The 22900-nt window shown below is 36.2% G+C and overlaps 1 protein-coding gene across 1 annotated transcript; it reads left to right on the forward strand.

Moving 5' to 3' along the window:
* The first annotated feature begins 19133 nt into the window (after positions 1-19133).
* On the forward strand, positions 19134-22646 carry LOC141643836 (NADPH-dependent pterin aldehyde reductase-like). Its single transcript, XM_074453157.1, has 5 exons — positions 19134-19522; positions 19617-19686; positions 20603-20796; positions 21731-21903; positions 22331-22646. Exons 1-5 carry the CDS (start codon positions 19277-19279, stop codon positions 22398-22400), a joined length of 753 nt encoding a protein of 250 aa, XP_074309258.1. The 5' UTR covers positions 19134-19276; the 3' UTR covers positions 22401-22646.
* The last annotated feature ends 254 nt before the right edge of the window (positions 22647-22900 follow it).

Raw genomic sequence — 22900 nt, forward strand, 5'->3', positions numbered from 1 at the left:
CCTAAGCTTACTGCCGCTTGTAGTCCAATGAGACAAGCTTCATACTCTGCAGCGTTGTTTGTCACCTCGAAGTCGAGTTTGACAGCAATCGGTGTATGCTCACCTTCAGGAGAAATGAGCAACACTCCTATTCTGAATCCTCTTAAGTTGGATGCTCCATCAAAGTATAGATCCCAGGAGTCTACATCTGTTTGAAGTATATCCTCGTCGGGAAATGACCAAGTATTTATGGTTTGTGCGTCGTTGATAGGATTTTCTGCGAAGAATTCGGCGACGGCGCGACCTTTTATGACTTTCAGTGGCACATATTTAAGGTCGAATTCTGAGAGTATCAGAGTCCACCTTGCCAGACGTCCGTTGAGGACGGGTTTCTCGAAGAGGTATTTGACTGGATCCATTTTGGAGTATATCTTGACGGAGTAGCTAAGCATGTAATGACGTAGCTTCTTCGTTGCCCACACAAGAGCGAGGCATGTCTTTTCGAGCTGTGAGTATTTGCACTCATATTCCAAGAACTTCTTACTTAGATAGTAAATAGCTCTTTCTTCACTTCCTACAGTTTGAGCCAGCATAGCACCCATGGCGGTTTCAGTTACTGTGAGATATAAACCAAGAGGTTGATCTTGTTGTGGCGGCATGAGCACTGGTGGTTTAGCCAATATCTCCTTGATTCGATCAAATGCCTTTTGACAATCATCGTCCCACATGGTGTGGTCTGTTTTCTTGAGTTTCTTGAAGATAGGCTCACAAATCATCGTAAGTTTCGATATGAATCGACTTATGTATTGTACTTTTCCCAGGAACCCTCTGACTTCTTTTTCCGTTTGGAGTTGTGGCATTTCGATCAGAGCTTTGATTTTAGAAGGATCTATTTCTATACCCCTTTGGCTAACCACGTATCCCAGGAGTTTGCCAGATGTCACCCCAAATGTGCATTTCTGAGGATTGAGTCTCATGTTGTACTTTCGTAGCCTTGCGAAGAACTTGCGAAGGTTTGCAATATGTCCCTCTCTTTCCTTGGATTTGACGATCATGTCATCTACATATACCTCAACTTCTTTGTGCATCATGTCATGTAGGAGTGTCGTTGCGGTGCGTTGGTATGTAGCTCCGGCGTTGATCAATCCGAACGGCATTACTGTATAGCAATAGGTTCCCCATTGGGTGACGAATGCGGTCTTATGCATATCTTCCATGGCCATCTTGATTTGGTTATAACCCGCATATCCATCCATGAAGGATAGTAATGCGTGGTCTGCAGTATTGTCCACTAATATGTCGATGTGAGGTAGAGGAAAGTCATCTTTTGGACTCGCTTTGTTCAAGTCTCTAAAGTCAACACAAACACGGATTCTCCCATCCTTTTTGGGTACGGGTACTATGTTAGCTACCCAGTCAGAATACTCGGAAACTTTGATGAACCCGGCTTTGAATTGCTTGTCAACTTCTTCCTTAATCTTTAGAGCCCATTCTGTTCTCATTCGTCGAAGCTTCTGTTTCACAGGTTTGAAACCTGGCTTAATCGGAATCCTATGTTCGGCAATATCCCTGTCGATTCCTGGCATGTCTTTGTAGGACCAAGCGAAAATATCTTTGAATTCATTTAGGAGGTCTATGAAATCGGCCCTTTCGGTAGAGCTCAAGGTAGTCCCTATCCTGAGTTCTTGGGGTTCTAGTTCGGTTCCTACGTTGATGGATTCGGTGTCCTCTATTACTGGTCCCCCTTCCCCTTCCTGTAATATTTCTTTGGCTACGTAGGGAGGTATTTCGGTTAAGTCTGGGTCTTGGTCATCCTCAGTATCATCATAAACAGAATTGCACTCGAAAGAACACAGAGAGTAAGCAGAACCTGATTTATTCATATTAAGATTTGAGTAAAGTTGAAACAAAGAAGCCAACTGATCCATGGTCAGTGGCGGCAAAGGGACAGTGGTTGGGGCATTTCCCGAACTACTGTGACTACTCGAGGCTAAACTAGGAGAAACAAAGGGAGTGGGGATGACGACAGGAGTAGACTCTCTAATGACTTCTCTAGACTCCGACTCCGACTCGAACTCGTCGTCTTCTGGTTCTCCTTTGAACATATCTCCTTCTCCAGTGGTGAGCTTGAAGAGCCTTCCTTGATTGTTGGTCCATTTGATCGACTTTCTCCATCCTTTCTGCTGCTCTGTGTTGGTTTCTGTGATCAACGCGGTAGGGTTGAAGCGATCGTCCTGAATTATCATAGTAATGATCTCATCCTGCGCGGCCTTAATGAATCGGTCTTCTCCAAACAATAGGCTAACAACTTGTTCGTCTAAGCAAGGTGCTTGACGGGTTTTGACGGTAGGAACCGTTTCTGGAGGAATGAAGTAGCAATCGTGAAAGATCTCGATTCCGGCTAACTTCCTCTCAAGATAATGCCAAGGTTCGGGGAATCCATGAAAGAGCTCCGAACTTCCTTCTTGAACAAAGTATCCATTTAAGGTAGGGAGATAGGGCCTCATTTGGACTCCCACGTGCTTGCGGTTTTGGACTTGGGCCAGCATTTCGAGGACTTCCTCTTTTGTAGGTTTGTACCCTAGTCCAAGTGGTATCCTTGTTGAGTTGCCTTTCTTGTGTGGTGCGAAGGTATTCTTCCGAATTGGGTTCAAAGGCATTCCAGGGAAGTATCCCTGAGACTTGAGTATGTGGTTGACCACCAAGTTGGAGTAGGGATTATAGTATAGGGGTGCCAACTCACTTTCTATGACGTTCCCACTTTGGAAGCCCCCAAGTTCGTATACGGGATCCGCAAGGACTTGATTGTTCGATTGTTTCTCGATTATTGCCTTGATGGGTGACGAAGTGATCGTCACTACTTTGCCATTTAGTGGGATCTTGATCTTTTGATGAAGGGTGGATGTTACCGCTTTGGAAGCGTGAATCCAAGGCCTTCCCAGAAGTATATTGAATGAAGCTTCGATGTCCACTATTTGGAAGTTAACCTTTCGTTCGATTGGTCCCGTGGCTATGGTTAGGCTAGCAAGTCCAACCACTTTTCGTCGTGTACCGTCATATACACGTACACCTTGATTGGTGGGAGTCCAATCTGACTCTTTCATGCCTAGCTTGTATGCCGTTTTGAGGGGTATGACGTTGACTGCGGAGCCATCATCTACCAAGGTCATTGGCACATTCTTTTTTAGACAAATGACAGTGATGTATAGAGCAAGGTTGTGACTAGCGCCAAAAGGTGGCAAGTCTTCGTCTGAGAAAGTAATAGGATTACTTAGCTTAGGTGATTCTTGGAAGACCAAGTTGACTACATCTTCAGGGGTGGAGTTATGGGCTACACTTAGCTTGGCCAAAGCTTGTAGTAAAGCTTGGCGATGTGGGAATGAGCTTGCTATTAATTGCCAGACTGAAAGATCAGCCTTGGTCTTCTGTAATTGCTTGAGCAAAAGATCAGTGGGGTCATCTTCGTTGTCATTTGGTGTGATGACGTTGGCTGGGCCGTTTTGAGTAGTATTTTGATATGGGCGACCCGAACGAGTTAGGTGATCCACATCTTGGTCTTCACCATTTTGGACTATTTCCTTGACTACGGAGTTTTCGATGAGATATTCGTCCTCATCATTATCGGCCCAAACTCCATTGATTGCAGCTAATTCCCTCATTCTCATGATATCACTTTCTAGTTGTATGATTTGATCGACTAGTTTATCAACCACGGTGACTACTTCTTGCATAGTGGCATTTTGAGAGAAGATTAATGGCGCATGTTCTTCGGGTATTGCATTGGGATTGCGTAAGATTGTTACCATGCTTTCTAGTTCCCAAACTTGTCTGTCCACACTCCTTGCCCATGTGATAAAGTCGGAGATGGTAGGGGAGATGGTAGAGTAGAATCCCTCTTTCTCGATCGCATGAATTTCATTTTCGGTGGGAGAAATGAGGTGTGAGCAATCTAAGGTAGATTCATCACTTGTAATCACTAGAACTCCAAGAGGATTCTGAGTGTTGTTGGGTTTACCTCCTGGTGGTATTGGGAGTCGACCATCTTCAATCATATCTTGAAGCACGTGTTTCAACTTGTAGCATTTTTCTGTGTCGTGCCCTTTGCCCCTATGGTATTCATAGTATGAATTTTCATCCCAGAACTTGGACTTCCTTTCGGGTTCGGGAGTAGGTCCAATGGGTTGGAGTTTACCTTGCTTCATTAGCCTTTTTAGGGCGTTGGAGTAAGTATCCCCAAGGTTTGTGAACTTCCTTGGTGGGCTAGTTTTCTTGGATGGCTCGAGAAGGTTAACCTCATCGGTCTTGCTAGTAGAGCCGTATGAACGACTTGTGGACCCTTGATATCCTATACCTACCGTTTTGGACAAGAGTCCTTTACGGATGTCATCTTCAATTCGTGTCCCTAGTACGGTTAAGTCCTTGAAAGTCTTAATGTTTTGGTATCTCAAATGATTGGCATATATGGGTTTGAGATTATCCACAAACTTTTCCACAAGAGTAGCCTCATCCGGGCGTTCAACTAGTTGAGTACTAGTCCTTCTCCACCTACTTAGGAAGTCGGTGAATCCTTCTTTGTCATTTTGGGTAAGAACCTCTAGAGTACGCATGTTGACTTGGATCTCGGCATTATCCGCATATTGTTTAGAGAACTCGATTGCGGCGTCTTCCCAAGTAACGACCTTCTTGTGATCTAAAGTGTAGAACCATTGCTTCGGGATGGTGTCAAGAGATGAAGGAAAGATCCTTAAGAACATCTCGGGTTTGATGCCTTTGATAGACATGTAATCCTTGAAGGCACGGATGTGGTTCAAAGGGTTCTCATGTCCCTTGAATTTAGGGATATCCGTCATGCTAAAGTTAGTTGGCAATTTGGAATTGACGGCTTCATACTTGCGATTGTTTTCCCTATGAATGTCATCCCCCTTAAGGTACATCAATTGCTCCTCTAAGTATTGGAGTCTTTTCTCAGCTGCAGTCGTTCCTATGATAGGATTCTCATCTTTAGACTCGTCATCGGAAAAACGTAGTACTTCATTTTTAGGGGAAGGCAACTTTCCCTCTACATCAAAGATACGGCCTTCGATAAGTTCAAGGCGGTCATGGGTTTGCTCTTGAGTAATTTGCATTTGGGCTAGCGCGGCTAGGATTCGATCATTACTATCTTGAATTTGCTGGAGATTTGTTTCATCACTTGATCCGGGCATCTTGGAAACTGGATAAGAGATCGGCGACGAATCAAAACACGATCGACCATTCTATCACACTTGCTAAAAGAGGAAAAGTTTTGACTCGTGAAGTGGGTGTGTGCCACTTGTGTTGAGTGAGTTTTGAAGAAAGACAAGGTCTTTGAAAATGTGTGTCCTAATCAACTGTAGTGTAGTTGTAGGAGTGGACTCGAAGTGAGGTTTTGAAATGGGCTTGTGGCCCGAATTTTGACACGACAAACGGACAGAGTTTTGACCGGATTTTGCGCTAATTTGAAGGCCTTTTTTCGAAATTCTTATTTGAAAAAGGATTTTTTTGATTTTTTTTTTTTTTTGAAAATTGTCATGGTTTTGTTTGAAAAATGGTGATCACGTAAGTTACAAACATTTATACAAGCATTATAACGGGATGCTGAGTGCATTTAAAAGGGTTTTGGTTTAAAGGGTGGGTTGCCATACCGAACCATCAAACCCGAAGTCTGTGGAGAGGCTCGTGCCAAACAAGAGTAAGGCCGATTCCTAGTCCATTTCCTCAAGTAGTGAAGGCCCTTGATACAAACAAGAGTAAGTATCATGGTATGGATGACGTCAATCGCTATTCATCCTTAGGCCCAAATAAGAATTAGGACCGTTTAGACGGGACGATTGGTCGAATGGTTTGGGTTGGGCCTAGGAAGGCCGAATAAACGGTCTAGGAAGACCGAGTTATGAAAACCGACAATTGTCTTGTACAAATTATTCCCTAACCTTGTTCAAGTTTCACCCTTGCTACACGTAAGTGTATTCCCAATGAGTCGCCAAAGCGTGGATGGACGGGGCCCACGGGGGCGCTTGGTGAGAAAGCGAAAACAAGCGTTTGCATTTTTGTATGGAGTCGCCACCAATTTTTATGGGAAATTGGAACCGTTCGAATACCTCATGTCATGTCAAGACATAAAGTAGTGACATGAACACTAAGCAATCGTTACCCTTAGCATTCTATGTCTAGAATGACTCTCGTGGATGCCAATGAACACGGGTGTTCACAGAGATCTGGAGTAAGGGGTGAGGGTACGTATTAGGAAGCTCTTTTGATCGAACACCTAATCCCGCCCGCCTCGATAGCGGCCTCTACTAATGATTAGGGAAGTTATTCTTACTTGATATATTGTCGGTTGTATGCATGCAATGCAACATCCATTGATTAATCCTAACATGTGAAGATTAGACTAAGTCGGTGAACAATTAGTTAGGCACACAATTTGGGTCGAAGTAGGATTTAATGCTCAATTACATGTGAAAACATTCAAGCAATAAAAGAAATACAATAGCGATAAATTACAATAATGAGAATTACAATAATTACATTGGATTAGGCGATTTATGTCGAAAATACCTTTAAAACGGATAATTTGATAAAAAAAAGAATAAAAGAATAAAAGGATAAACAAAACAGAAGGTGATAATACGGATAATAGTTAGTTAATACGTAAGCTAATTAATTATGTCAAGGCAAAGACGGAGTTCAGGGACAGAAGTCAGCCAGGAACAGGCGCAGCAGAGCTGCGTCTTTTGGAATAGGCGCAGCAGACGCTGCGTCTGTTCTTGGCTCAGTTCTGGTTGTGAAGCCGTATTTGCGAGCCGTTAATGTTAATTGATAATTTTAAGGATTGATTGATAATATTTACTCGGATGAAAGTGATTAGCAGGTTATTTACATGTGATTGGGTCATAAAAACAGTAAAACATGGATGAGACGGATGCAAACGAATTAATTACATGGATGAATGATTAATGAATTATAAACAAACTAATCTAATTAATTAGGTTAAATATGATGAATTGATGACGAATATATGATGAAAGACAGATTAGAATGTATCAATAATCGAATTCTAGAAACTCAATACGAACAAATTGAATCTCTACAACCCGGAATTGAATTGAATGACGAAAACCCGCAAATATGGATTATTAGGGATTTAGGTCGAATTTAAATGATGAATTAAACATGTGAATGAATGATGAATTATATACATGCGAATTAATAAGCTATTGTGAAGAAATTACAGAACAAACAAAATAAATAAGAAAGACGAAATCTACAGAGGACGAAGAAGAAGGAAAGAAGCAGGAACTGTGGCAGCCTCACGAAGAGGCGCAGCAGGAACTGCGCTCCTTCGAAGAGGCGCAGCAGTTGCTGCGTCTTTTCTCGACTGTCAGTCTTCTGAAATCCGTAAAAAAGGTTTCTTTAAAGACGGTTTTAGAAATCGGTTTTAATTAGATGTTTTCGACATAAACCTTACAATGATGATTACAATAAATAAAATACAATAAATAAACAAGGATTATACACCCTCAAACTTACATGTTGACGAAACGAGAAGGACTAAGAAGATCGATTAGTGATGCTCGACGCGAATGCAAAAAGAGTGCCCTCGTAAGAGGAAAACGATTGATTAATTAAGTTGATTATTGGTGTAGTTGGTCAAATTGGTCGGTCATGCAACGGAGAGGCTGGTACCCGGAAGGATCTGAGCTTACGTGGTCGAATGTTCAAGCACGTAGGCGCCAATTAGTAAGAACGAAGTCTAGAATGCAAAGGGAGAAGAGAAGGGCGGACACTCGCGTGAGAAATATGAGGAGCGAAGGCTCCTATTTATACTAATCACGTGACGGAGTTAGGGTTTCGGAGACTCTTTGGAAGTGAATCTCGGAAAGATATAAAAAAGATACGTGAAACATGCAGAGAAGGGCCTGGGAAGAGGCGCAGCAGCCACTGCGTCTCTTGGAAGAGGCGCAAAGACTGCTGCGTCTATTCCAGGAGGTTTCCTCTATTTGAAGAAAGATTTCCGCGTTTGAGTTATGGTAGGACGGAAATAATTCGATCTTCCTTAATATTTAATATGAATATTACGGGATATTATTTGCCAAAAGATAAAACTTGTAAAATATGGAATAGAAATATCCGGAACATTCCGACTCGGGATTTAACAGTTATCAGAAAATGGAGACGGTTTTTGACCCGGACTCCGAATGTACTCTAATTACTGCCAAAACGACCGTATCAGGACGTAGATGACAACTAAGAGGTCGACATTAATATTTGAGCAATCACTTGACGATAATCTTACGAACTGTCATAAATCGTTCCGCGAATCCAACATGCGGCCCAATCATCACCGGGTGGTTTGCGGGAGGTGCAAAAACGAGGTGTCTACAGCTTATCCACTTCTATTTTATATTAGGGGATTACCTCGTCAAGTATTTTGCCGGACCTGATTTGCCAGATATTGTGATCCAGCCACTGATTCAGGTGTTGTGCCGACTTACAAAGTCTGGTTGGTTTGAGGATGCTAAATTCAAAGGTTTAGTTAAAGAATCCAGGACCTTGTTAGCACGGGTGAGTGCTTTTGTAAAATTCTTATGGTTAGCCTCAATGCGTGGGATGATGTCAAGCAGGGCGCTTTTATTATTCGGTATTTGTTTGTTGAGATGCCTGGCTTGGCAAATTACTGCTGTTAATCCTTGTGGTTATAATCAGCGGTTTTTCCCTGATGATCATCAAATGCCGGTTTTAATTTTTTTGTTGGATTGAGCCAAACTGTATCTCTATCTATTGCTTGGTTATAGTTATTTGCTTATTTTAAAGTGTTTCATGAAGAAACCACAGAGATAAGCTTGTTGTCCAATTCCGTATATCAGCTAATTTTTACCCTGTTTGTGAACATGTAGCCAACTCCACAACACCGAGCAGTTGGGTTAATGATATTAATTCAGTTTGTCTCTGAAATGAATCAGGTTTGTGTTTTATTCGCATGTAAATTTTTCCAAGGTGTTCTCCATACACAACTATTGTGATAGCAGGAGAAGGGGGAAAGGGATTGATAAATCGTTAGAAATAATTGTAAATATGGAATATGGAATATGGATATATGTTACATTTTGATTACTTTTATTGCTTTCTAATATTGTTCTACTTGTAACGTCTAGGTTCATCCAGGATTGCCACCTCCAACACTTCAGCCAAGGGTGCTTTGTTCATTCAGGGAAGAGTCGTTGGTCCAAATCTTCGAAATATCTCTGGAATATTTGGAGTACTATAAAAATGACGGTACACTCCAATTTATGACACAATTCTAAATTTGTAGGGTTTGGGGTATTGTATTTCCTGAGCCAGACGAGAACAGCAATCCACACTAATCGTAAGATGTAACACCTGAAAAACAGTTGAGCACCAAGTTTTTGTCAGGATATCAACATTCCCTTTATTCCCCAACGTCAAAGGGTTAGAGCTCGAAAAGGCTAATTTAGTATGCCTAGCGACTGGACTTTTAAAGGAATGGAAGTACAAGTCAATAATTTATATATCACACATTTGTCGAAAATATATAAACATAATAATGAGAGACCCTAACTAAACCATCCCAAACCGGTCGACCCAAATCCCACCTAATTGACCCTTTTCGCCTTGGCGGGAAAAAAATGAATTGGTTTTTGTTTTATTAGTTTAAAAAATAAATATATCACACATTTGTCGAAAATATATAAACATAATAATAGTGTGTTACAAAAACATCAACTTTTGTTATGTCTGCTACTTACAATGTCTAGTTGGGTTGATGATGCTAAATTCAAAGATGTAGTTGAAAAAGCCACGAGGTTTTAGGTCAGGTGAGTGCAGGGCATGCTTATTATTGTTACGCTGTTTCATTTATAATCTACTTGTTGAAGTTTACGCTGCCTAATTTTGATGGTTTACTTGTAACTTTTGCATAGAGGCGGCGTACCGCCGACAGGTTCTGTCATCTGAGCATAGTAAAATAGTTAATAAATCAAATCTTTAGCGTTTAACTAATTTCTCTCTCCCATGAAATATTTTTGAGCTTCAGTGGTTCTGCTTTATTATCGTCACGGTATATTTGTATTTACCATAATTTACCACAATTTTACCACAACTATTGTTATGTTTATTTGTATTTTGCCACGACTGTAGTTATTATTATTGGTATTGTCATTGTTTTTTCATTCTTTTTTTATTATAGTTACTCGTTGGAAATTCTGTGCGATGCACGAAGCTCCTAGTAGGCTAGTAGGATCATCATTAATAATTTAAATGTTGCATGTGCAAACAGTTTGTTGAGCAACAAAATAACATTATTTTACATACGTCATGGTTTGGTAAAAAAAAGTTACTCGTAGTTAAGATGATTAAAAAAATTATCCAATTTTTTAAAAATTTAGAGCAAACAAAATTTCGTGATTGATTATTAAAAAGTAACATGTCATAAGTTGTTCATAATTAATTATTAAACACATGTTAATATGAATTAAAAACTAACGATCTAAACTAATTAACAAAAACACATTAAAAATCATGGTTAGGAAATATAAACAAGAGGAAAATTAATCAAACAAACATATGACAAAAATAATTACATAAAAAAACTAAACAATGTTAATATTAATAAATGAAACGGGAATAAAAACGATAAACAAATGGAATTAAAAAAGATGAAAAACACGAGAAAGAGATGAGTATTATTGCACCCTCAACTTACAAGTAAATCGTTGACACCGTCTTGGGTCGTAATCGATCGTAGATTAATCTCGAGGGGTCGTCGTCGACGAAAGTAGAATACTTGAACACGGTTTTGCAAAGTCGATAATAACGATTTTCAAACACGATTTTTTCTTTCGTTTCTCAACGAATTTTAGATCCATAAGATGTTATGGAATCTGGGAAAACTTAGTTTCTGAAAGTGTAAACAAACAGAAGTCGTTTTGATGTAATGGCCACGAAAATCGAGGGTGAACAAGGAGGATCTGCGCGGGAAACAGAACGAAAGTAGAATGTGTATCACTGTTTTTCGTGCCATATTCAAGAGATTTTCTTAGGGTTTTTTCTGGGTATTGAAGCTTGGGGTTGTGTGAGAATGTTAGGAGAGCTTAGAAGATCAAAAGTGTCGAAGATATAAGGTATCTTTAGAGGAATTTCGAAGGGTTTACATACGGTTTAGAAGGGGATGACAGTCTTCCTCTGTTTCGGTATAACTGCTAGTTCGTGGGTTTCCAGGGCTCGTATAAGGGAATTGATTGGAGGCTAAGACAAGGAAATATGATGTAGGATAGTCGGGTTTGGTTGGTAGTTTATGAGCACGAGATTGATTGAAATCACGAGTATTAAACTTCAGATTTTGAACCTCAAGTATTAAAGCTCGATCATTTGATCCTAAGATATCAACTTAAAAGGTGGAGATTTTACCTTAAAAATGTAACGTTTCTGGGTTGATGCTTTTAAGTTAAATCCATGAGTTTTAAAGTTAAATTGCAAACAATGAAAATTATAGCTCTCCCACATCATCTGAATCTAAGACTTTCGAGTTTAGACGTAAATTAGTTAACATAAATCTCGAAGTTTTAAAACTAAAGTTCTAAATCTATTGAGGTTTCAAATTAAAATCTACTTGGGAGCATTTCATGCTAATAACCAATCGTTTCTATCTTAAACCTAAACGACAAGTCTACAACATCGTTTCAAAGCTTTAACGCCAAATATTTTACTTAAAATACCCATATCTCGGCTTGAAAGTTCTTAAATATTGACGATAATAATGCTAATCATCACTGTCAATTATCTCACTCTTTCGAATCTCTAACTAATCATTGGATATAATGAGAAAATTTTATTAGAGTTAATATGGGATTTGAACCCATATCTTGTGCATTGCATATGTTCTCCCATTTGAACTAATTAGCTTTTGACAATAATGTATTACTACATCTCTTAGCTTTTAGTTTTTAGGGTTTTTATTGATTGAAAAATAAAATAAAAACCTCATATTTTTAATTAAAATCTAAGCTTAACAATTGAATCAAGGAATTTAGTTTAAGAAATCAAAACTAAATTCAAAATGAAGTTTTGAAGTTAAGACAACAAGTTTTCAAACTAAAATCTAAAGTCCAACTTAAAGCCTCAAATCTTGACATTAAAACATATGGTGTTGGTTTAAAAGATTTTATGGCCATACTAGGGATACTATCTACCATATCCGTGATAATATTTTTCAAAACAATTACTTCGCACTTTGTAAATTGATTAAATCAATAAAACATATACACCAACATACCATTAAGAAATTAAGAAACGTATGTAAGAACGAAACTCATACCGATCATTAATTAGTTTGAAAAGAGATCACAACTTAAATTATTGTGAAATATAAAAGTTAAGGCATGAATTTCAAACTGAGCATACAACTAACAAATATACTATATGTGGATGTGTAAAAAAATTATCACGCAAGTTACAAGCAGAAAAAATTAGGGTTATTTCATGAGAATAATCCAACTTAAAACTCCTTTTCTCATATTAATTCATCCTAATGTTTAACGTAGAATAATCTTACCTATTGCGTCATTTAACTTGCACTAAACCTACTCCTTATTTGACTTGTTATAACCGGTTTTCTAACAGGTCACATGTGGATCCAATTTTTTTTATTTCTTCTTCCCCCTTGTTGCTGAAACTCCCATATCTCAAGAAAAAGAAAGAAAGAAAAGGACGAACATTCATCCCCAAATCAATCAAAATCCTTCCTCTTCTCCATTATCATCATCTTCCAAAATCAAAATCCCAAAATAGAAATGGACACATTGATTTGGAGAGGAAGACCAGATTGCACATCATTCGGCGTATTCATCGCCAATGTTTTCACTGTCATTTCCCTTAATTACATTCAAAGATGCATTCAATCTCACATATCAAACTTCTCAAATCTCCGTTTGTACAACAATAACAATCAAATCAACAACAATAATCAAAACTCTAATCCCCCAAATACTCCATTATCAGAAGACAATCCACTCAACCGTTTTGCCCTCAAAACAATGCCCACAATCCCATACGAACCCAATCCCCAAAACGGTAATTCGACAATATAGCAGCAGGAAAATGAGAGTTGTGCGATTTGTTTGGGCGAATTTGAAAAGAGGGAAATAATTAGGGTTTTAACGAAAATGTAAACATGTTTATCATGAAGAATGTATTGATCAATGGTTACTAAGGGCATTACTGTCCAATTTGTAGAACTAGGGTTGTTGATTTCCAACATCATCCTAAGATTTTGAATGCTACTGCTGTTCAAATTTTCAATCATTATTTTCCTGCTGCTAATCTTGTGCTTGTTTACAAATGGTGGTATGTGTGGGTTCAGTTGTGGGTGTTGGTTGGCGTGGGGTTGAATGAGACGATTGCAGTTGGGTGGTGGTTAGATGACAGTTTGTTGGAGACTTGGGATGAGGTAAGGTTGACTATTTTTGTCGTCCGTTACCCGTTTTTTTATAAATATTTTTATGACCAAACCCGCTTAAATAGCGGGCTAAGTGGGGCTGGCCAAACAGGCCTGCACACACTTGATCAGTTTTAATTGTGTGCAATCAAACCTAATTGACGATAAATTGTTAATTGCTCACCGGAAAAAGGGAGATTTGACACAATAATTAATTGTGATTAACTAAAACACATTATTCAATTTTATATCGATGATTATCCATCTTGGCTGTATTTTTCTATGAACGAATTGTAATTGGTGATTATCTTGATCACATTTCTTCTCTCATACTCCCTCTCAGTCACTATAATGTTCCCTCTTTCCCGAAACGGATTATTCAACTAATGTTCCCCTTTTTATTTTTAGAAACTTTTACTCTTATTTTATTCATTTCTCTCTCCTATCACCAAACCCCACACAACTCTTTTACTCCTATTTTATTACTTTCTTTTATGTTTTGGCCCCACAATTCTTTATTTAACTACTAATAATTCATCCCTCTCTGCTATCACCAACCCCACACAACTCTTTTACTCGTATTTTAATACTTTTCCTTAAGTATTGTGCCCATATCAAATGGAACAATATAGCGACTGGGAGGGAGTACATTTTTATCAATGTGACAACATTTTTTTTCTAGGTAATTAATGACATGTCTTGCATAGTTTTAGTAAGAAACAGTTTTTCAAAAGACATAATCTCACCATTCAACTACACAATCCACACCACACATCTCTATTTTTGTAAGACCATCCCCAAGCATAAGGTCGAGTTAATCGGGTCACTAATAATTTTCCTCTTAATCCTACTTTATTAATCTTAATCTACTTCTACCCTCTCAAACAAAAAGTCACGACCTATGTCATCAATCTAGCTATTTCTCACTTTTTCCACTTTCTCACTCATTTTTTACATTTTCTATCCCATCAAACTCTCTCCTGTTTATTCAATTAATAACAAACTAGTTTTAGAGCCCGTGAAAATCACGGGATCGTTAATAACTATCCGTGTTTAAGTGTTTAATTTGTGAATAGCTTATATGGAGTAGTCCCTCTCTCTCAATCATTTGTTTAATTTTAATTAAAAAACTACTCACAAATAATTTTAAAAAAAATGTAAATAAATGAACACGATTGAGGGAGCGGTATTTTAAAACAAAAGTTTAATACACTCCAAATTTTTTATTCGGGATGATAGGCAAACCAAAATGTGAATAGCTTGGTTGTTTTGAAGCGAGGACACAGTCCGTCAAATTGAACTTTCGGGTATGTACTTGTGGTCTTATGGACAATCTTGACGCCATAGAAGTATTGGAACATGAATTTGCGCTCCATTGTCGTCCCCTGTTTTCAAAGGATTTAAAAATACGAGTACAAGTTGCTAGCAATAAAACAAAATATTAAAAGAAGTCGCCCTTATATGAACAAATTGCATTGAAATTTATTTTCTACTCCATATACAGTTAAAAACCTCATAATTTTGAAATATATAGCGTGATTACTTTTCATTCATTATCCTTTCTTTCTCAACAAAAATATAACCTTATTATTACTTCACTTATAGTAATAAGTACACATACAGATATCGAATTTAAATAAATACTCCCGTCGAAATCCTAAAACTCGTACAATATGGATAATTATGCTAGTCTCGTAAAAAATATTTCTTATTGGGTATGCAAATAATTACGCGAAGTTCAAAACACATCCATGTTAGGATTGCATTAACATATACATACCTCCTACAATAACATCATTAATTAAATTATCAATTTAATTAATTGAATTGACACCTCCAATTAAGACTATTAAATATAAAAACATGAACAAAAAAAAGGAGACACAAAATTCCAATAAAATACTCTAAATTACAGAGAGAACAAAAAAAACTGACTTTTGTAAGGACGGGTAATGTTGGTTTGGACAACCCGGTATCAAATAAGACAATATGAATTGGTATTTGGATGAGATTTTATAGAAAGAAAATCAATGACTCTCAATTTTCTCGTTTGAATTGCTAATGATTCTTCAATTGTCACTTTAATTAATGATTATTCAATTCCCTCTTTAATTAATGATTATTCAATTGTCTCTTTATTATTTGACCATTGCTTTGATCGGTTTAAAGATTATAGAATATGAATGGTTTTCTTTACCAACAAACATTGCAACTTGCTTCTTTATTGCTTGAATGGATATATTATTTTTATCGTCGTTTTGGTGCATTAAAAAGTACTTGGCCCTATGTTTATCTTGCAAATAAACGATCGTGAACTTTTATGTGAGCAACTTTAACAACTATTTCGAATAATTTCAAGGAAATGCTACATATATTTAAAATATCACATTTTGTGTTCTAATAATATACTCCGTAGTATATATATAAGATTAGATTTGGGACAAAAAGTAAGAGAGTAAAGTAAGGATCAAAACATTATAGGTGAACTCTAATAATTACTATTAGTAGTATAAGGAGTCGTTTGGTTGATCAAGGAATTTAATTTTCCTAGGAACTTCAATTTCATGGGAATTAAGTTCCTGCATCCAATTCAGGTGAATTTGACAAAAGTGTTTGGTTGCTCATGTAGGAATTAAACTCCATGGGAACTTCCAATGACCAAGGGGGGAGTAAGTAAGCCAATTCCTACATCATGTAGGCATTGAAAGTTCCTGAGAACTTCTAATTCCCCCATTTTTCATAAAATATGGCAACCAAACAACCCATAAGATGAGCAAAACTAATTACACATTTCTCGGAATCACGCAATTAATAGAGATTTATTCATATACGATTCCAAACATAGCTTCTTCATATTCGATCATTCATAAAAAATTATAATCAAAACAATACTACTACACTTCATACGAAATATTAGCCTTTCCTAATTCATGAGAAAATAAAATATAAACAAATCATTCCAAAAAAAATATTTATCCAAAAAATACTGTGAGTTACGAAATAGTATATTTGATGGAAAACAAAAAAAAATGATTTAAAAGCTTGGAAGCATTGGAATTGGAACAACGAATTGGAGAATAAGAATCGATTTATAACTAATTACTAATCATGCATAATATTTACTATGCATATTATAACATTATGATAAGATCAAATTGACATATGTGCATCGTACTTTACAGTTTGGCTAAGTAATTTGATTTGTAACCTGTTTGACAAAATAAAAATAGAATATAAGTGTTACAAAGGAGACTAAAGTGTAGGAAAGAGTGAAAGACAATAATGTAACAACATGTCAACAACTTATGAAGATTTTTGCTACCATTCGATATTTCAAATACACCATTATAGAAAAAAAAAAAGAAAACCCAACAAAAGTAAAAGAGTCATCGAAACAAAGAAAAAATCTATAAAGAAGATCCATAGCCATTATTTCCAATATCGTGCATTGTTATTGATATGTGAGTATGTCATCCTCCTATAATATTAATACAAACACACAAAAAAAATAACTAATAAAATTCTAATTAATTCAAAATATAATAAAAAGTAAAAGTAAAACAATTAATTTAGTTCTCTATGTATACTTTACCTACCAATTTTTTGAATAAAGTTGAAAATTCATTCTCCTGCAATATTAATATAAACACAAAAAAATAACTAATAAGATTCTAATTAGTTCAAAACATAATAAAAATAAAAAGCGAAATAATTAATTTAGTTCTTTAGCTATACCTTACCTACCAATTTTTTGAATAAAGTTGGAAATTCATTCTCCTGCAATATTAATACAAACACAAAAAATAATAAAAAAATAATACAAAACATAAGAATAATAAAAAACGAAATAATTAATTTACTTTTCTATGTATACTTTAGGTGCTATTTTTTTGAATAAAATTGAAAATTAGGGTGAATATGATAGTAATATATATGAAATTTTTTATTGCTAATTCTCTCAAATTTTATGAATAAAAGGAAAATAAAAAATATGGTACATAACTACTGAGTATATATAGTAATGATGAAAGGAAAGTTAAAAGGTTATTTCATTAAATAAAGGATATAATGGTTAAATAAATAAGTTAAATAAATAACAAACATTATGAGAGGAGATCAATAGTTTACAATATCTTTTTCTTTCTTTTTTGTGTTTATACCTTAATTTTGAATAAAATTGGAAATTCATTCTCCTGCAATATTAATACAAACACAAAAAATAATAAAAAATAATACAAAACATAAGAATAATAAAAAACGAAACAATTAATTTACTTTTCTACATTTACTTTAGATGCTATGTTTTTGAATAAAATGGAAAATTAGGGTGAATATAATAGTTATATATATGAAAAATTCTATTACTAATTCTCTCAAATTTTTTGAATGAAAGGAAAATAAAAAATATGGTACTTAACTACTAAGTATATATAGTAATGATGAAAGGAAAGTTAAAAGGTCATTTAATTAAATAAAGGAAACAATGGTTAAATAAATAAGGTAAATAAATAAGGTAAATAAATAACAAAAATTATGAGAGTAGATCAATAGTTTACAATATTTTTTTCTTTCTTTTATGTGTTTATACCTTAATTTTTTTAACTTATAGTCACTTTTTTTTGCCATGTCACATTAAAAGTTGCCACGTCACAATTAAACTTGCCATGTCACATTTTTTAGGTTAGCCTTTTAATAAGATTTTATAGATAATTTAAAATTAGAGTGATGTAAATTTTTATTTTTCGTTTAACCAACTGTAGTTTTAAAATTAAAATGTCAATGTTTAATGTTAAATATGATATTATTTGCCCTTATATTTAGAATTACATATTATTTCATAAACGACGTAAAATTAGAATTATGTGATATTTATTTGTTACTTAAAATATTCTAAGAATAAACGTAGAATTTAAAATTTAGTATGAATTTTGATTTTTAATTGGTTTTTAATTTATCTAGAAATTAAAAAGGGCAAAATTTAATGTTTGTTATGCTAATTTATTTTTTATGTAAATATTTTTTAATTTGTGTATCGTTTTAAATGGATCATTATACGAGCATGAATTACCCTCTTAATGAAACACGTCATACTACATGGAGGATTGATGACGTGAAATTTTGGTAATGCAAGGTGACATTTAATAATGCGAGGTGACATTGTCTACGTGGTTTTTAAGGTTTACCCTTTTAATAATATTTATAGATTTACTAAAAGATTATGCCATTAATCACCTACCATAGCTATAATATATGCTAAAAATACTACACTTTATTTTAGGAAATATAATTTAGGTGGAAAAAAATAAGAATTTCACCTATTCATTTAGTAAATAGGGGATTATAGTTTTAACCAATCTGAGGGTGTCACATACTGGGTCACCATGCTCAACCATTTCTTATCCAAGGTCATCCTAAGTTCCTAACTGCCTTTTTAATCCTAATTTAATGTGTATCATTAGCATGACCTAACAAGGTTATCATTGAACCACAATGTCTATTGTACACTTAATGAGATAATATTTACTCTTATAAGCTATTCAGCAATATTTGAGGTAGCAAAAATCCATCTTCTAAACCAATTTTTTAAAGTTTGGGGTAGCGACCGCCACCCCTTAATACTGGGTGGCTTCGCCCCTAATTATAACATGTACCTATTTAACACATTTTAGAAAAACCCATTAAAATAAACAAAATCTCATTTAACACCGTCTCAAGCTTCTCTGTGTCTACGTGCCACGAGTCCACGACTCGAACCTATGCGGTTCACTAAATGCTTCAAATTTAGCGCACTCAGAAACGCAGTGTACACCAGACACCACTGAAATGCCGACAATGGCGACGAACGCCATGGCTGCTGCAACAGCAGCGGTAGGAGGCCAAAGAACAGTCCTAATCACAGGCGTAACCCGAGGTTTAGGTCGAGCTTTAGCTTTAGAAATGGCGAAACGAGGTCACCGTGTTATCGGTTGCGGACGTTCTCAAGATAAACTCGATTCTCTTCTTTCCGATCTCAATCAATCACCTTCTTCTACTTCCGATTCTCCTCATCTTCTCTTCAATGTCGATGTGGTATGGTAGAATTCATATTATATGATGTTTTGTTACCTGCTTATTCTGTGGAATTGGTAATTAGGGTTTGAGGTTTATTGTTTTTTTTTTGTAGAAATTGAATGCGAGTGTGGAAGAATTGGCTAAGGGTTTGGTCGAAAAGAAGCGGATTCCGGATGTTATTGGTAATTATGTTTTGTTCAATTTGTTTGAATATTATTTAAATTGTTGAAATTATGTGTAGAGAAATTAGGGTTTATGTGTAAGTGTTTGCAAAGTGGATACCATAGCTCTTGAAATAGGGTGTAAGAGACGAACATTGTGTCGAAAATTAGGGAGTGTGAATGATTTGAGGATATTGGGCAGCACTACTTGATTAGAATTTACAAAGAAGAAGCTAATCATAGGCTGAATGCTAAATCTAAATTGGTAATTTCAACGCGATGAATCTGGGAGAGGGTAATGCACTAGAATCTCTCTGAGATGAACTGTGAATTATCGTATGCCTCTTATGTAGAATTTTTGGAGGAAGAAACGTGTAAAAATGTTGTAGTAACTTGATTGTATGATAGCTTGCTCCCATTAGCCACTGGTATGTTTTAAATTTGGGTAATTGAAACCCTAGTTTCTTATCTAGGGTTCAATCATTAAGTTATGGGTGCTTCCACTGTCAACCAGGGTACTTAGGGGTGTTAGGGCTTACTTTTTGTGGATGTCCCTAACCATCATGGTTTGAAGATGGGTCTGTCCAGCCAGTGTATGAGTGGAGTCTGAGCCTAATGCGGTTTCCCTTTCCCCATCTTGATGCTTTCATCATGAACATTTATTGGTAAAGGTCTAAAGGATGGCCGATGGGCGATATTTTAAGTATTGTTTATCATGGTTGAAATACTGTATTTTTTTGGAGGGAGTTATATGACTGAATATAATGTAAGGCAGTACAAAATTCTGTAGCATAAGGAAAAGTAACGGCGGCAAATGTGTATCATGTTCTCAATTGCTCTCATCATTTTATACTCTCTGTGAAATGTTCTTTCTTCGCACCTGAATCTATCAAACTATCAATGTGTGTAAAAGACTTAGCACCGTTTTTGCTTGCAGTAAATAATGCGGGTACTATTAACAAAAACAACGCTATTTGGGATGTTCCAGCAGAAGATTTCGATAACGTCATTGATACTAATGTTAAGGGCATTGCAAACATGCTCCGTCACTTCATCCCTCTTATGATTGCAAGAAAGCATGGAATGATTGTTAATATGTCATCTGGTTGGGGTCGATCGGCTGCTGCACAGGTAAAGAGAATTATGATGTTCATATTGTGCTCAAAGTTAATTTGTGGCTATATATTTACCCTAGTTATTTGTCGAAATGGACATTATAATTTTTTCTCTTCTAGTTATTTAACTTCAAACTTGAGACAATTTGCACCATTTGGAATTGTTGGAACAAGAAAACTTAAGAAGTTTAATGGGCTGGCTAAAATGAACCAGAATATTAAGGACTGAGCATTTTTGACAGTTGTATTGGTGGTTGATAAAGACTTCCCGGAAGCAGGATATGTATTATTATGACCACGTCATGTTTTGACACTATCCAGATGGATGTTTCGTGAATTAGATTTTGGGGATTTTTGTATCAAGTTTTGATGGAATGTGGATAAGCTCAATAGAGGCAGTACATCAGTATGGCTAGATTCAGCTTGGTTATCCTCTAGCAGTTTGTTCTCTGCCATTCTTACTGACAGAAGAATGTACATACTAACTCAATTTGTCATTGTCACTCATTGATTGACATGATTTTCAACCTAAGCTGAAATGGAGGCTCAAGGAAAGTGACTTATTGACTTAGCATTGGCCTACTAAGTTGCTTAAAGGATTTGAGTTTCTTGGTGTAATGCTAGCCTTGAGGAAGTAAATGCAAATGGAAAGTCATGATTCATGATGATTCTTATAATTCTATGATTTTATTATATCCCCTATGGACAAATATCTGTGTGAGCGTGACCCTTGAGGAAGTAAATGCAAATGGAAAGTCATGATTCATGATGATTCTTATAATTCTATGATTTTATTATATCCCCTATGGACAAATATCTGTGTGAGCGTGACACTAGAAGAATTTAGTCTTTGTAGATTGCGGGATTTAGAGGAATAGTTTTCTACGTGTCTACAAGTGTTAGCTTACAGAATCAAATCTCGGTTAATTCGTTTATACTATTTCTGGTAGGTTGCTCCATATTGTGCATCAAAATGGGCCGTTGAAGGTTTGACGAGATCAGTAGCTAAGGAGCTGAGTGGTGGTGTGGCAATAGTCGCTCTTAGTCCTGGAGTTATACATACGGAGATGCTTGAGTCGTGCTTTGGCAGTTCAGCCAGTGTCTACCCTACTCCTGATCAGTGGTATTGTGCTTTCTCCTTGACTATTTTTATGAAAAATATACTATCGTGACTCCACAAGCCCCTTGGGGCAAGCACCAATCACAAGCCGGCTCATACATGATGGGACTCCCCCAATTTATGGGAGTACACAAACATTTGAAAGTGCTAGTAGTCCCTTTCTTGTCTTCATATTTCTTTGAAAATCCTTGTGTACTTATGTAAAGTTCAACTACAAGAACAACAATACATGAGTGCTTCAAAGCCTCTTGCCATTTGTGGCGGTAAGGTGGAGTGTGAGTGTGACGTACAGAGCCCCACCCCTATGTTAATAGCAAAATGAGGCCCGTTATCGAATCACCTATTGTGAAAACTGCTTTCTAATAAAAAGAAGCGCAACCAATTACTTCCCCAAACATGATTATTGATAGAACTCCTTTCTTGCATGCAGGGCTCCAAGGGCAGCAACCTTGATACTCAATCTATCAGCTGCAGACAATGGTGCATCTCTCACTGTGTAAAGAGGAACTGTCCGTTGAAGCAATTTAGGAGTATACTGTATTTTAGAGGAGTTTTGTGTTGGATACTCGGTTCAAAATCTGCATGATTGTGTAATTTAATGTGTTAGATTTGTAGTAGTATGTAGTGCATCTGCCTCAATCGTCCGTTTTGATAGGACCACATAACACGGCTGACAATGAATTTTACTGCATGTCAAAAGAATCTGTTGCTGTTATGGAATGGTAAGATCGACTGTGTCAGCACCATCTTACATGGCTCATCAACTGACATAAGTACACAACTGCCTCATGCAAATCTTATAAGCAACTCTTTGATACAACCACCTACCTTCGATGAAAAAGGTAAGATAAAAAAGAGAAGTATAAATTGCAACGTTTTTGTAAACCCGCAAAAATATTGGAAGATTCTACTGCAAACCAATGTACATAAGAGAAAAAGGATTACGCATCGGATGTATTACCTCATATCCTTCTAGTTTTTGAGTTTATATGTAGTTTTT

This window comes from Silene latifolia, chromosome 2, assembly GCF_048544455.1.
Source record: "Silene latifolia isolate original U9 population chromosome 2, ASM4854445v1, whole genome shotgun sequence".
Classification (NCBI taxonomy): Eukaryota; Viridiplantae; Streptophyta; class Magnoliopsida; order Caryophyllales; family Caryophyllaceae; genus Silene; species Silene latifolia.